At 38.6% G+C, this 16,979-nt stretch overlaps 1 protein-coding gene across 2 annotated transcripts in view; it reads left to right on the top strand.

The window, feature by feature from the left end:
- Positions 1–16,979, top strand: part of LOC140483759 (protein bicaudal D homolog 2-like) — an 89,097-nt gene that overhangs the window by 63,771 nt on the left and 8,347 nt on the right. For both annotated transcript variants that reach the window (XM_072582283.1, XM_072582281.1), the window contains exons 5-6: positions 5,175–6,203; positions 6,563–6,714. In XM_072582283.1, the coding sequence (XP_072438384.1) occupies positions 5,175–6,203; positions 6,563–6,714 (1,181 nt within the window). The remainder of the gene's footprint in view (positions 1–5,174; positions 6,204–6,562; positions 6,715–16,979) is intronic.

Here is a 16,979-nt window from a genome sequence, read left to right as displayed (position 1 = left end):
GAGTCCTGACTGACTTCATCCTCTGGTATTAAACAACTGACTAGTGAGATCATTGATGCATTGCTGTTAATTTTCCTAGATTCAGGCGAAGTTCCATTGCATTCACTATTTTCCAAATTAACTTGCTAATTCAAAAAGGGAGGCTAAGCTGGAAACTACAAGCAGGTTAGCTTAACATCTGTCATGGGGAAGATATTAGAAGCTACTATTAACAATGTTATAGTAGGGCACTTATAAGAATTTAAGGCATCAGGCAGAGTCAACTCGATTTTGTGCAAGGAAGACCATGTTTAACTGTCCTATTGGTTTAGTTTTGAGGAAAATTTTAAAGAGAATCTGATTGTGTTGGAATTTTTTTTTAATCAACCTCTTCATAAATGTTATTACATCTGAGATTTGAACATGGGTGTCCTGGCTCAGATAGGGGCACTACTACTGTGCCACAAGCCCTACTATGCTGTATTTAGATTTCTAGAAGGCATTTGATATGTTACTACACTATTGTGGAAATAAGACCTAATAGTGTAAGGGGTAACGCAGCAAAGATAGATTGGCGAACTAACAGGCATGATGAGCTTAAATGCATCCTTTTCTGATTGACGAGTGATACTGGAACTGGAAGTCAGTGTGTTAGTAAGTTGATCACTGGGTGCAGAATTTGAGTAGCCAAGCAGCTTGAAGGGAACATTGGTTAGAAGTAATTCAGAGGTTCACTGGACTAATATCTGGATTGGGCAAATTGTCTTTTGAGGAAAGATTGGAAGGCTAAGTTTGTATCTGCTGCAGTTTGGAGTAAGAGGTAGCTTGATTGAAACATAAGGTACTGAGGAGTCTTGACAGTCTTTTAGCATTCATTCATGGAATGTGAATGTCATTTAACAAGGCCAACATTTTTTCATGCATCCCTAATTGCCCTGGAGAAGGTGGTGTTGATTTGCCTACTTGAACTACTGCAATCAGTGTATATGCACCGACAGCATTCTTCGGTAAGGAGTTCCTGATTTTAACCCAATGAGTTTGAAGTAATGGTATGTTTCTTTTTAGTTGCACAAAGTATGTTTTCTCTTAGTCATAAAGTCATAGACTTGTACAGCACAGAAACAAATCCTTTGGTCCATCACGTCCATGCTGACCAGATATCCTAACTTAATCCAGTCCCATTTCCCAGCATTTAGCCCATATCCCTCTAAGCCCTTCCTATTCATATAGCCATCCAGATGCCTTTTAAATTTCGTAATTGTACCAGCCTCCACCACTTTCTCTGGCTGCTCATTCTATTCATGCACCACCCTCTGCATGAAAATGTTGTCCCTTAGGTCCCTTTTAAATTTTTCCCCTCTCAACCTAAACCTATGCCGTCTAGTTCTGGACTCGCCCGACCGAGGGAAAAGACCTTGTGTATTTACCCTTTCCATGCCCTTCATGATTTTATAAGCCTCTATAAGGTGACCCCTCAGCCTCCGACACTCCAGGGAAAACAGCTCCACCCAATTCAGCCTCTCCCTGTAGCTCAACCCTCCAATTGTAGCAACATCCTTGTAAATCCTTTCTGAACCCTTTCAAGTTTCACAACATCTTTCCGATAGGAAGGAGTCCAGAATTGCACGCAATATTCCAACAGTGGCCTAACCAATGTCCGCTACAGCTACAACCTGACCTCCCAACTCCTGTACTCAATACTCTGACCAATAAAGGAAAGCATACCAAATGCCACCTTCACTATCCTATCTACCTGTGACTCTACTTTCAAGGAGCTATGAACCTGCACTCCAAGGTCTCTTTGTTCAGCAGCATTCCCGAGGACCTTACCATTAAATGTATAAGTCCTGCTAAGATTTGCTTTCTGAAAATGCAGCACCTCACGTTTATCTGAATTAAACTCCATCTGTCACTTCTCAGCCCATTAGCCCATCTGATCAAGATCCTGTTGTAATCTGCGGTAACCTCCTCCGTTGTCCACTGCACCTCCAATTTTAGTGTCATCTGCAAATTTAAAGTAATGGTCACTTTTCAAAGTAAGGATTTTGACATTTGAGAGATAAGAAAAAATGAGCTTAGAACTCTCCCTGAAAGGACAGTGGCAGCGCTGTCTTTCAGACAGGTGTAAGTAGATTCTTGATAAGCAAGGGGATGAAAGCCTATCAGAGGTGGATGGGAATGTAGAGCAATCAGACTAGCCATGATCATCTTGATTTATGATGTAGACTGAAGGGTCTGAATGGTCGCTTCCCACCCTAATTCATATGTTCATAAGATGACACTTGATTTTCTTTTGCTCAGATAAAACTTGATGTAAAGTAAATTAGTACAGTTGAAGGAAGGTCTTTTTTGAAACATTCTACCTTTAGTATATTTTCTTCTAGATAATTTGTGCCAGTTTGTTTCAGTTAATTTGAAAAAACATTCCTAAAATGCATTCGTAAGTGTTTGCTGCACTGAGTATTGCAATATTTCTTAAATATTCATTAAAAGTAGTTAATACTATTATCATTGAATTAACAGTATATAATTTACATTGTTGTCCCATTTCTACATGGTTTTTAACTTTGAGATTTTCTGTTGCGAGTGCAGCATGGTCAAGTTTTTTTGCATGTTATGTTCTTGAGTCAGTTCTTTAGTTACATAATTGAATCTGTGACCTGGATGATGTACCCGCTGATATCCTTCCATTTCTTATGTGAACTTGCTAGTTTTCAGTGCAAACATCTGATGATATAACTAACAATCTGAAATCTAGGATCTAGGTAGAAATCATCTAGATTTAAATTATCTGAAATAGGATAGCTTGGTGCCCTCCCAAAGAATAGCTGATAATTTCCAACAAGTGGTACAATATTTTGGTCAACTTCAGCTATTTATTTAGTAAATCTTAAACTATATACTTCTCTGAAGTTTTTCTTTGAAGGATGGTAAAAAGTAACTTATCACTACTTTCAAGTTTATAAATCAGAAGTGCTCTTTAGTACAGACATGTTTGCAAGATGCATAGTAATGTTGCATTTTAAATTATGTGTAGCCTTAAAAATATTTGTCATAAACATTCTCATATATTAAATGAGAACCCTGTTTAATCATTTGCTTTAAATTCATCAATAAGTATTATTTTAACATGAGTTTTTGTACTTTTTAATTCACTTGTAGGCTACTGGCATTGCTGGCTGGCCAGCATTTATTGTCTGTTCCTAGCTGCCCTTGAACTGAGCGGCTTACTAGGCCATTTTATAGGGCAGTTGAGAGTCAGCCATGTTGCTGTGGGTCTGGAGTTGCATGTAGGCCAGACTGGGTGAAGGTGACAGACACCCTTCCCTGAGGGACATTAGTGAGCCAGATGGGTTTTTCCGATAATCAGCTATCATTTCATGCCATCAGTAGATTCTTAATTCCAAATTTTAAAAAATTGAATCCAAGTTTTAATTTAATCCCATCTGCCGTGACTGGATTTAAACTCGGGTCCTCAGGAGATTAGCTGAGTTTCTGATTAATAGTCTAGTGATAATCTCTCTAGACCATCACCTCCCCTGTGGATGGGGACCAATATAAGTACCATGATGAATTAACATGTTAACATTTGTATCTAATGTTTGTTGAAATGTCTTATCAATCCTATTTATATAGACCTTGTCCTATCTCTGATTATAAAGCTGCTGCATTTAAATATTGAAATATTTTAAATCATTGTTCAAAGTTTGGTCCAGTAATAACTTGCATGCAGTTCTCAAGGCAGTCTTAATCCTATTTTAGGTATATCTTGAGAATTGAAAAACTCTCCAATAATAGAAGCTTTCTTTATTGATAAAGTTGCATCATTTAACTAAAATAATACAACCTTCTAAAGCTTTGGATATTGGCTGTATTTTTAAAGCAAATACCTTTCAAGAAAGAAAACTGCTTATTTGAATGATCTATTGAACCAGGCACAATTTTTGCTTCCCTCTGAGATTTATCATTTGATGTTGCAGAAATTTAATTTGGCTGAGGAGGCATGCCATGCTGCAGTTTCATGTCCCCAAGTGTCTTGTGGGCCTGATGCCTAGTAATTTTGGAGAGATGTCAGGTCCCGTATACAGCTATCATCTGAACATGGTGGGCAATTAAGCCCCCAGCTGCCTAAGAGAGTACTTTCCTGACCTTAACTGAATATTTAGTTCAGAGGATAGAGTACCAATCATGTTGGTTGATCATTATGAAGCCTCTCAGTTGGCAATGCGGCTAGAATTGTCAACAAAGCCTGCAATTTTCAAACTATGAGCCACACACACTTCAATAATAATTGTGGCTTAATCAAACTTTTGGCTGTATTATACATCTAAAAATCAGCCGCAGTTGCTGCAGTGTTTCTTGCTATTACTTCTACCTAAAGACCCTAACTTTCTGGACCCAGCCCTCCTGGTTGTCTGTCTTAGCTAATTTGTGATTGGCAGCTTGAAATGGAGGTGTCTCTAACAGCTCCTACCTCTGACGTTGAAACTGATAATCTATTTGTGTTGGCAGTCTCCCCTTAGCCTTTCAGTTCCTGGGACCCTTTTGCCATTCTGAATCGACCAGCACTTTCAGAGGCTGATACTTAATTGCCTGCCACCTGCAAAATTCTCCTCTGCATTGTGCTGCTGCAGGTACTTGGGGGTTTCCACCCACAGTTTGTGATGGCAGGTTTGGGATCTGAAAGTAAAAGTTCAGCCCTCAAAATCCCTATCTAGGTAGTCTGCTTGATAATAGAGTTTCACCAAAGTGGGAATATGGGTATCTTAGACTAGAGCAGATTTTGACAATTAGGACATGTATTGAATAGTCTGCTTTATAATTCTTTTTTGTGACCACTTCCTGTAAGCCTACTAATTGCATAATTTTATACATTTTGTTTTCAATATGTCTCATTTACAGATGAAATTAGTACATGGTTTGCCTGAGATCTCCAGCGCTTCAACCAATATTAATCCATAACCAGCTTCACTAAAATATAGCTTTTCCGGTCATTATTTCATTGCTGTTATAGGATATTGGTATGAACAACTCGATGGTCATATTTTCTAATACTATGACAATGACTACACTTGAAATTTTCTCAAGTTGTAAAGTGCTTTGAGGTACCTTGGCTCTGTGACCAGTCTGATATAAATGAAGATGTTTCTTTTTCGTTATGTCTTACCTTTATTTCTAACTGCAATGTATTTCAGGTGGAAAGGGAGAAGAACTCCTTGCTTGCTACTCTCCAAGAGTCTCAGAAGCAGTTAGAACATGCCAGAGGTGCTTTGTCAGAGCAACATGAAAAAGTTAGCAGACTCACTGAGCATGTCAGTGCTATGAAGAAACTGCAGGCTAGCAAAGAACGACAAACTTCACTTGATAATGAAAAAGAACGCGACAGTCATGAAGATGGCGATTACTATGAAGTAGACATAAATGGACCTGAGATTCTGGAGTGCAAGTACAAGGTAGCAATAGCTGATGTAAATGAACTGAAGGAAGAACTAAAAAATCTGAAGGCCAAGTACACTGATAATGAGAACAAATATGAAAAAGAGAAGACAAGAAATGAAAGTGAAATCCAAGTATTGACAGAAAAACTTACATTACTGGAAAAAACTAATAAACAGGACCGGGACCAGGTAATCTGCCTTGAAAAGGAACTGAAGAAAGTGAGTGAAGTAGCTGAAGGAACCCAAGGTAGTTTGACTGTTGCTCAAGATGAGCTGGTCACTTTCAGCGAAGAATTAGCAAATCTGTACAACCATGTTTGTATGTGCAACAATGAGACACCCAACCGGGTGATTCTGGATTACTTCAAGGAAGGCAAAGGTGTTCGCAGTAGTCCAGAAGGTAAAGAAAGAAAATCACCAGTTCTGCTGACAAAGGGACTTTTTCCAGGAGAGATGGGAAAAATTGAAAATGGTAATGGAGACACTGTATCATCATCTGGTTCACCTTTGCCCTCCCCATTGTCTTACTCCAGTGATCCACGTAAAGAGCCAATGAACATTTACAACCTGATTGCTGTCATTCGAGACCAAATCAAGCACCTTCAAAAAGCCGTTGATAGATCAACAGAACTATCCAAACAACGTCCTACGTCGCCTGAACTTGGGTCAGTGGCAGACAAAGACAAAGAAGTATTTATGGATGAGATCTTGAAACTGAAGTCCTTATTAAGTACCAAGAGAGAACAAATAGCAACACTGAGGACAGTACTCAAAGCGAACAAGCAGGTAGGAAAATTTTCAAAATATGAGCTACACACACACTTCAATAATAATTCTGGCTTAATCAAACCTTTGGTTGTTATATATATCTAGTTGGTAGGATCATCAACAAATTTAACTTTAATGAGCAAGCTATTAATGTTCACCAGTTTATTTTCGAATGCACTTCAATTAGCATTGCCTTAATCCGAGATCTATATATAATAGAAATGATGTTCATGTGCACAGGTTTTAGAATGTTGTTAACAGCTCAGATTTAATCATCGCCATTAATGCAAATAGTTTAGTTATAGTTGTAAGTTGCATTTTTAATTTAATAATTAACATTTTTGTATGAATTTCATAAAGTTGTATTTCTTCTTTAGACTGCTGAAGTAGCCCTTACAAACCTGAAAAGTAAATATGAGATCGAGAAAGCTATGGTCACAGAGACCATACTGAAGCTGCGTAATGAACTCAAGGCTTTAAAAGAAGATGCTGCTACTTTCTCATCCTTGAGAGCCATGTTTGCAACAAGGTAAAGATTATATTCTTAATTTTGGCTAAGTAGATAAGGTTTTTCATTTGTTCTGTTTCCTTTTCAGGAATTTTATTGGAAATTTATAACTATATGTTTGGGCACCTAAATTTGGAATTGGACTATCTTAAAAACAAAAGAGGCACAATAAACCTTTGGTGTCAAGTATAATAGTTCTTTCAATATAAAAGTATGTTACAATTTCTGTGAAGACTGAGACCTTCTAAAAAGATATTTGGATTTCAAGTAACTGACAGGAATGGTCATGTAAGATTTTAATTCCTAAGGTTTTCATCTAAACAAACTAATTAATTAAATTCAACATTTGCAAACATTATTTAGTTAGCTGCCTGTTCTACCAACAACAAAAGATTAATCCAGGTAATTTTTAACACAGCCAACAATCCCCAATCACAGTTCTGCTTAGATCTGCTCAGAAAATAGAAATTTTATTCTTCTGTGAACAGCTCAAAGCTATTATTTTGCTCTCAGTGGACTGCTTCCTTTCTGTTTTCCCAAGGTCATTCCTGATTCTAGAACTGACTTTCAATGTGAGGATTGCACCAGAGATTTCTCCTTTCTCGATCAAACCAAGCTAACGTTCTAATCTACTTTAGCACATTCTAACATTATGAAATAGGGGTAAAATAGTCTGCTTCACCATTTGTTAAAATTATGCCTGATCTGATTGTGCTTCAAATTCTACATTCCCATCTACCCCTGATAATCTTTGATTCCCTTGCCCCAACAAAAATCTATCTACTACTGTCTTCAAAAATATTTCATGTCCCTACCTCCACAGGCTGCTGAGGCAGAAAGTTCCAAAGTCTTTCAATCCTTGGAGGAAACAAAATTTTTTTCATCTGTGTCCTGAAAAGGTGAATCCTAATTTTAGATTAATGCCTCCTAGTTCTGGAATCGCCCACAAGAAGGAACATCTTTCCATATTAAAATCATCAAAACCATTCAGGGCCTTTTATATATTTTTAATCAAGTTACCTGTTACCTCACAGAAGCCTATAAATAATATCATGACTGGACAGGTTGATAGAATCATAGAATCTTTACAGTGTGGAAACAGGCACTTCGGCTCAACAAGTTCACACCGACCTTCCGTAGAGTAACCCACCCAGACCCATTCCCCGACCCTATTACTCTGTTTACCCGAGACTAATGCACCTATCCTACACTCCCTGAACACTATCTAGGCAATTTAGCGTGGCCAATTCACATATCCTGCACATCTTTTGGACTGTGGGAAGAAACCAGAGCAGCTGGAGGAAACCCACACAGACGCAGGGAGAATGTGCAAACTCCACACAGACAGTCGCCCAACATTGGAATTGAACCCAGGCTTCTGGCGCTGTGAGGCTGCATGTGCTAACCACTGAGCCGTCTATGGTGCTGCCCACAGTGAAAGGTTAGATTCTGGAAAGATGTTCCTGGTGTTGGGGAAACCAGACAAAGTTTAAGCATAAGGGGCAAATCTCTGGGACTAAAATCAAGAGAAATTTCTTCACCCAGAGAATGATGAGTCTCTGGAATTCACTAACACAAAGTTGATTGAGGCCACGACATTGTGTTTTCAAGAAGGAAGTAGATATAGCTCTTGATGCTGAAGCGATTCAGTGATATTGGGAATGGGGAAATAGGATTAGGATGCAGCTTGATGATCTTATAATATGGTGGAGCAAGCTCAAAGGGTTGAAGGGCCTGCTCCCTGTTTCAATCTTCTATGTATGAAGATTCAGCCACTATATGCTACAGTATGTTGAGTAACATTCTATAAAACCAAGTATGTTTTGTACTTTTATTATTTGCTATTGAAAGAATTGTTATCATTATTAGTACTGTGCTTAAGGCAAGTAATGTGGCTTCTTCATCTTTCTTTTACCAAACATTATCTATCTACTTTCTTCATTCACCCTCCTATTATGAAGGTATAGGTGTGAACTGTACCTTTTGAGAGAGGAAGCTAGCAAGGCCTGAAAGCAGTGTTCTGAACAAGATAACAATGTAACACTTGGTCGAAACAAATCGCTGGAGTTGTGTTGCTATGGAACAAAAACAAATTCGGCCAATCGTTTTAAATTATGCCCCAGAGATCAAAATCAAATCAAATTTGAATTTTACTGTTTGAGAGGACATCAAACCAATGAAATGATCTGATGTTTTGAGATATAAAACTGGATATTTTGAACAGCGAAAGGAGAACTGTAAAGCCACCAACAAGCCACCAGCAGAACAGCTCTCTGAAAGGTACAAGTCTATAAGTTTGTGCAGCAGAACAGCAAAACCAACCAAGAGAAAATATACAGAGAAAAATCTACCAAGGAGAATCAACAAAGCTGACTGGGTTTTGAAATGTGATTTTTTTTTTAAATCGGGCTAGTATTTTAAAGTGGGAGGTAAAAGATAGATTTAAGAGAGAGTTTGTTTTAATATTCTTTGTTGGACTTAAAGTAAAAATTAACAATTTTATTCTTTAAGTAGTAACCTTTGAGATAGTTCTTTTAACAGATTACTGTGTGAGGTGAACTTTTTCTGTGTGGCTGGTTTAAGTTAGCAGAGGGGTTTAGCCTGTGTTGTAACACCTCCCATTCTTTTGGTGGTGCATTGGCATCCTTCTCTTTCTCCGCCTTGTTTTAATTTTCATTCCATAATCTCTTCTAGCATGCCTTTTAATAGTCTGGTCCTTTATAGAACATTCCAATCTACTTGATGTGACTCTTTCCCAATCAATAATAGAGGGAAGATTTGCATTTATGTAACAAATTTTATGACCGTAGTACTTCAAAGTGCACTGACAGCCAATAAATTGCTTTTTGAACTGCAATTGCATATATAATGTAGCAAATAACAATTTGGTAATGATCAAATATTTTGCTTTTTTAATTGATATTGGTGCTGAATGGAAATTGACCAGGGAAAATTCCCTGCATTTTTACATAATAGTGCACTGGTATGTTGAAAAACAAATCAAATTATATTCATCTAAGCCAACAATCATGGGAGTTAGGAGCAGAAACAGGCATTCAGCCTCTTGAGCCTACTGCACCATTCAGTAGGATCATGGCTGATTTTGAATTTTTCCCACATTCCCACCTGTTCCTGATAGTCTTTGATTTTCTTGCAGAACAGAACTAAATCTATCTACAAAATATTTAATGACTCCATCATCGTAGTCAGAGTTCCATAGTTGCTCGGAAGAAGAAAAACTTCCTTATGTCTATCCTAAAAGGCAATCCCCAATTTTAAAACAGTATCTCCTAGTTTTGGATTTATCCCATATTCAACTCTCACCGCCAACACTACCTCATATTAGTTATACAAATATGTGAAATAGGAGTAGAAATAGACCATGCAGCCTCTCGAGCCAGCTCTCCCATTTACAGACTGTTACAGTACAGAAAGAGGCATTTCAGTCCATCATGTTTACACCAGCTCTCTCAATATTTTAAATTTAATGCTGATTTTCTGTCTTTTCCCCATAATCTTACATGTTATAGCTATGTAAATAATCATCCAGTGCCCTCTTAAATGCTTCAGTTGAACTTGGTCTCCACTACATTTCCATTCCAAGCTAATCATTTGCAGCTCTGCATAACTGGATCATAACTTCATCTCCCTTTATATTCCAACTGTATTGTAATGAAAGTCCATTGTTACCCCATAAACATTTCCCTTTGAAAGCTATGATCAAAGTGCTTGCTGTGCTCTTCGAGGAGGTGCCATTAGATTGTCATTAGTCCTCGGCTGGTTCTTGCCAGTTATTTTACCTATGTCTTTTGGTAACTTGCAATAGAAACAGTTTCTCTGTATCAGAATAAGTGTTGTCAAATTTTAGACACTTCTTTAAAAAAAAATCTCTTTAATCTTCTCTGCTGTAAGAAGAACAAACCCAGCTTCTATGGTCTCTCCTGAAATCTGAATTCCCTGAAATCTGAATTCCCTGAAATCTGAATTCCCTGAAATCTGAATTCCCTGAAATCTGAATTCCCTGAAATCTGAATATAATTATAGTAACACAAAACTGCAATTCTGTCGTTTCTGGAAATCAGAAATTAAAAATAGAGAATTTGTAGCGAGAAACAGTTAACTTTTTGGATCTGTGATAACCTGGAATATTAATCCATTTTTCCTCCCCCACAGATGTTGCCAGATAATTAAAATAGAACTTACCCAAACACCTTCCCAGGCCTGCCTTGGATTGAAAGTGATTGCCTTCTATTTTGCTACATTGAACTTGCATCTGCACAATTGCTGATTGACATACTCCCTTTGTAATTCATGCTTCTGTATTCTTTCTGAAAAAAAAGAGAAAAATAATAATGTTTCCTCATTGTCTCCAAAAGCTCAAATTTGTCTTCTATTCTCTAAAATTCATAGCAAATCTAATCAAGTTTAAAACGCACTTACTTCATTGCCACTGCCGACCCCAACAACATTTGCTTCAGTAATTTTCATTGGAGCACTGCAGCCATTGGATTGTTAAAATACAAAGTATAACCATTTTCCCCAAATATTATTAAAAATGGTTGTGATCATTAAAAATTGCATGAAACGATAACAGCTGAAAGCAAAGTCAGAGCTGAAGTGTGGCACAGACAGGCTTCATGGACTGAGGTAAATTTTTGCAAAAGCGCAAGGAGACTTTAATGAGTTACAAATATGTTTTGGCTCATTTCATTCTTCAAAATCAGACTCTAGAAATTGTAAATCTGTTAACTTGGTAGTAGAAAAGCTGTTACATATTAAATGTAGACTTGTTGGTTTGATTGGCCTCTTTCAGTGCTGTAAACATTTTGATTATTTGTATGATGTACTTTGAGTAGAGGGTTTGATAGATATTGGAAAGCCAACATAGCTTCAGCACGACTGAAGAAATGACCAAAATGATAAACGTGATAGTTTAGACAGGTTTTGATGTATGTTGTAATCCTAAAAGAAGTGTTCAGCTAAGTTTTATATGGAAGTCAATATGAAATTGGATTTCTGAAACTTTGGACAAATTATTACCTTCTTATAGGTGTGATGTTTTGTTGTGTAAATAATGGTACAACACCACCTTCTCAAAGACAGTTGGGAATGGCAGTGGATGCCTGCCTTGCCAGCAGCACCCACATCCCATGAACAAATTTTAAAATATCTGGCTGAAATTCCATAACTCTGATCTTAGGCCTAGATAGGGCCACATTTCCTCAGGGCGCTGTACTGAATCCAGCATACTCATTTCTATTCTTCTAGAAATATGCATAAATATTTGACCATTGTTAAAGTGATGAGCAGTCTGAAGTTGTGATTAAAAGTTAATGAAGAAAGTAGGAATTAGATTGACCAAATTAGATTAGTTAGGTTAATGCATTACCTTCTAAATGCTAATTAATGAATCCAAATTTATCGTCATTCATTTGGTATTCAGAAATCTCAGAAATGTCTTTGCCAATGTAATATACCTTCTCAGAATAAAGCATTACTCAAAATACCTAGATTGCTTAATAAATTAAGCATTCCATTGCTTCAAACAATATTACTTTATATTAGCGATTTTGCTTCTGATTTTAAAAAAAAAACCTGCGAATATAAAGATGCAGTTAACACACTTTTTAATAAGGAAATAATGAACCTAAGAGTAGAAGCCTTTCCATTAGAGAATATATGATTCACATGAATTCATAAGCAACTATGATCTCATGCCATCTTCCAAACTGTTATTTCCAATACATCTTCCTTTCTGCTCAGCCAAGGATTCCCTTCAATCGTGCTCAATAGGATCCTCAACCATGTCCATCTCATTTCCTGGACTTCTACCCTCACTCATTCCTCTCCCTTTCAGAACCACAGAGAGGTTCTTTTGTCTTATATTTCTATGTTTTGATCACCGCATTCAACCAATCAACTTTCACTATCCAACATCTCCCCATCCCTTTCAGCGTTCCAGAGATTCTATTATGTTAATATGCCATTCTACTCCACGATCGCCCTGTTCTCCTTTCCGCAACACTTGCTGTGAAAGCATAGGAAGTTCAATACTCACACTTTATTTCCTTCCTCCTAACTCTTAAGGTTCTTAAATTTTACTTGTAATCCTTACAATTTAGCCTACTGTATTGAGTATCCATAATGTGGTGTCTTCTATTCTGGGAGATGAATCAGTAATTGGGTGACCAATTGCAGAACCTCTCTGCTCATTGAGCAATCTTGACCTAAAGCTTCCCAACGCTGACCATTTTAGTTTCTGCTCCTCTCCCACCACGCTTTTGGTATGCTTTCCTTTATTGGGACATTGGTTAGGCCTCTGTTGGAATATTGCTTGCAATTCTGGTCTCCTTCCTATCGGAAAGATGTTGTGAAACTTGAAAGGGTTCAGAAAAGATTTACAAGGATGTTGCCAGAGTTGGAGGATTTGAGCTATAGGGAGAGGCTGAACAGGCTGGGGCTGTTTTCCCTGGAGCACGGAGACTGAGGGGTGACATTATAGAGGTTTACAAAGTTATGAGAGGCATGAATAGGGTAAATAGGCAAAGTCTTTTCCCTGGGGTTGGGGAGTCCAGAAGAGGGCATAGGTTTAGGGTGAGAGGGGAAAGATATGAAAGAGACCTAAGGGGCAACGTTTTCACGCAGAGGGTGGTACCTGTATGGAATGAGCTGTCAGAGGAAGTGGTGGAGGCTGGTACAGTTGCAACATTTAAAAGGCATTTGGATGGGTATATGAATAGGAAGGGTTTGGAGGGATATGGGCTCGGTGCCGGCAGGTGGGACTAGATTGGGTTGGGATATCTGGTCGGCATGGACAGGTTGGACCGAAGGATCTGTTTCTATGCTGTACATCTCTGACTCTATTCCAGTGTAAGCTTACCATTTTTCTTGAAATGTATCCAGGGGATGTTTTTGTATCAATACGTAAAAGGCCATACAAGGGGTGGCACAGTACTGGATCTAGTTCTGGGGAAAAAGTCGGATAAGTGTTCGATATTATGGCAGTGGGGAATCATTAAGGCGATAGCAACCACAACAGGGTACAGTTCAAATTTGTTCTGCACAAGGAAACATATGACCTATAAAAGATGAATTTTGATTGGGAGAAGGCAGATTTATTAAAATAAAGCAAGATCTGGTCACAGTAGACCAGGAACAGCCCCTTACGTATAAGTCTACAGCAGAGCAATGAGGGGCATTCCAAAAAGGACCTGGGGAGGAAGCACAAGTCCAACATGTACCATTTAGAGGGAAATACAGAAGCAATAAATTCAGAGAGCTCTGATGTCCAGGACAATTCAGGACTGAATAAAGAGGAGCCGGGCTTTTAGTAAATCCAAATGGAGCAATTCCGCTGTGGCCCAAGAGGAATTCAGGAAGTGCAAGAGGGAACTTACGAAAACAGTTAGAGCAAAAGGGAGGCATGAACCGAACTTATGAACAGGATTAGAGAGAACCTTAAGATATTTTATATATAAATGTTTAGGTAAAGAGGTTAACCAGGGAGAGGAGGGCCCAAAAGGAACCAGGGAGAAAACTGTGTGTGAAGCTGTAAGATATTGGGAGGGCGTTGAATGAATCCACCTCTTCAGTCTTTACTCTGGAAAAGGAGAACACAGGTATTGAATTTAGAAAAAAGGGACTGAGAGAAAATTGCACAGTTTGACATAGGAAATGGGGAGGTATTGGAGGTTCTGTTGGGCTTGAAAACAGGCAAAGCCCCTGGCCCAGAAATTGCGTCCAGGATGTTGTGGTAGGTGAGGCAGGAAATTGCATTGCTCTGGCGCAGATTTTTAATTCCTGTCTGGCGCAGGGGAATTACCAGAGGACTGGAGGATGGCTAATGTGGTTTCTCTTTTTACAAGAGATGGTGGAAGTGAACCAAGGAATTACAGAAAAGTAAGTCTCATGTCAGTTGGAGAAAAGTCGGATAAGTGTTCGATATTATGGCAGTGGGGAATCATTAAGGCGATAGCAACCACAACAGGGTACAGTTCAAATTTGTTCTGCACAAGGAAACATATGACCTGTAAAAGATGAATTTTGATTAGGAGAAGGCAGATTTATTAAAATAAAGCTAGAAGGAGTGAGTTTATACCAGTTTGGAAAGCCATGGGTTAATTAGGGATAGTTAACATGGCTTTTTCAGAGGGATTTGTGAATATTTTTTGAATATGTGATGGTGTATGAATGAAGGAAGTTCAATTGATGTGGTGTATATGGGTGTTAGCAAAGCTTTTGGCAAGGTCCCATATGAGAGATTGACTGAGAAGGTTAAAGCACGTGGAATTCAGGGAAACTTAGTGAGGTGGATCAGAAACTGGCTTAGTAATAGGACACAAAGGGTAGTGATTGAAGGCTGTTTGAGTGACTGGAGTCTGGTGTACCACAAGGAGCACTGGGATACTTTTTGTTCTGTGCATAAATGATGCAGATGAAAATGTGGGGAGGAATGTTGGGCAGGTTTGCAGATGACACCAAGATTGGTAGAATGGTTAGTTGTGAAGAAGATAGTTGTAGGTTACAGGAAGATATAGATGGGTTGGTCAGATGGGGAGAGCTGTGGCAGATGGTATTTAACCCTGATAAGTGTGAGGTGAAGTACTTTGGAAGAAGAAGCAAGATGAGAGCTTATCTTTTGAATGGCAACTCACTGGGTAGCTTAGATGAACAGAGGGATCTAGGAGTGATTATTCAAAGATCCCTGAAGTCTGCAGAGCACGTGAATCGAATAGTTAAAGCGGCATTTACTTTCATCAGTCATGGCATAGAGTATAAGAGCAAGGAGGGAATGTTAGAGTTGTACAGATCATTGGTCAGGCCACAACTGGAGTACTGTGTGCAGTTCCTGTCACCTCACTACAGGAAGGATGTGATAGCACTAGAGGAGGTGCAGAGGAGATTCACCAGGATGTTGCTTGGGATGGAGAAATTAAGCTGGAAGGAGAGGCTACATAGGCTTGGATTGTTTTCTTTAGCCATGTTGTGGAGGTACTAGTGTTGGACTGGGATGGGCGAAGTTAAAAATCACAGAATGGCAGCTTATACTCCAGCAGTTTTATTTGGAAGTACAAGCTTTCAGAGCACTGCTCCTTCAAAAGGTAGCTGGCAGTGCTCCAAAAGCTAATGCTTCCAAGTAAACCTGCTGGACTTATAACCTGGTGTTGTGATTTTTAACTTTGTTTTCTGTAGAGCAGAGAAGAACGAGGTGTACAAGATTGAGGGATTTAGACAGGCTGAATAGAGAGCAGTTGGTTGAGGGATCAATCATGAGAGGGCAAGTTTTCAGGTAATGGTTGTGAGATTGAGAGGATTTGAGAAAAAATGTTTTCACTCACTGGGTGGTGGGAATCTGGAATACACTGCCTGAACAGAGAGGGGAGGCTGGAAATCATTCAACCATTACTTCAATTATCATATTCAAGGATAGGGGACAAGTGCAGGAAATTGGGATTAGTGCACTTTTAGTGATAGTTATGTTGCTGTAGACGGAGTGAAAAAAGGATTTTTCTGCACTCTGAATCTATGCATGAAATGAAGAGAACTTCATGATTTGCTAAGGCATTTTGCAGCTTTCTGTATTCAAATTGAGTTTGATGTCAAGTCATAACCGCTATTCCCAATTTAGGGACAACAGCTGTTGGCAATGATTCTACTATTTCTGCCTAGATTGATCTTCAGTTTCTTTTCTTGTCCCAAGGCTATTCCCTTTTGCCTTGCACCAACAACTGTTGTCATTTAATCTGTCTTGCCTTCCACCATTTGGCAGACCTTCTTTGTGTTTGTCTTGCTCCATTAAAGGTTCAGTGCTCTCCTCACTGGCTTTTCATGCTCCACCCGATATAAATGAGTGCATCCTGCATTGATTCCCAATCCACTGCTGCTCCTGTCATTAATTGTTAATTTCATGTTCTTTAGCCTGGTTTACAGTTCCTACGTCACTCCTGTCTTCCCAATTTGTAATAACTCTGAATTTAAACAGGATCAATTTATATTGACTTTAATCTGAGTACAAATCTGGTTAGAATGAACTCCGTATAAAGCAGAAACATACAACCATCACAAGCAGTGAATATCAGTTTTGGTTGAACAAGTTCATTGACATCTGCAAACAGCTCCTTTTTTCTGATTTTTTTTTTGTATCTCCTATCTCTTCAACTTCTCAAACTATCCATGAGTGTTAGACGGGAACCCATATTGAGATGCCCACCTTGAAAAAGTTCTGCTGTTGACTCTGGGATTTTCATCTTTTCGCATGTTCACATTCACTCCCTTATACCTCCTTG

This window comes from Chiloscyllium punctatum, chromosome 12 (genome assembly GCF_047496795.1).
Source record: "Chiloscyllium punctatum isolate Juve2018m chromosome 12, sChiPun1.3, whole genome shotgun sequence".
In the NCBI taxonomy this organism is placed as follows: Eukaryota; Metazoa; Chordata; class Chondrichthyes; order Orectolobiformes; family Hemiscylliidae; genus Chiloscyllium; species Chiloscyllium punctatum.
The sequence above is the reverse complement of the archived record's forward strand: the minus strand, read 5'-3'. Positions and strand labels throughout refer to the sequence as shown.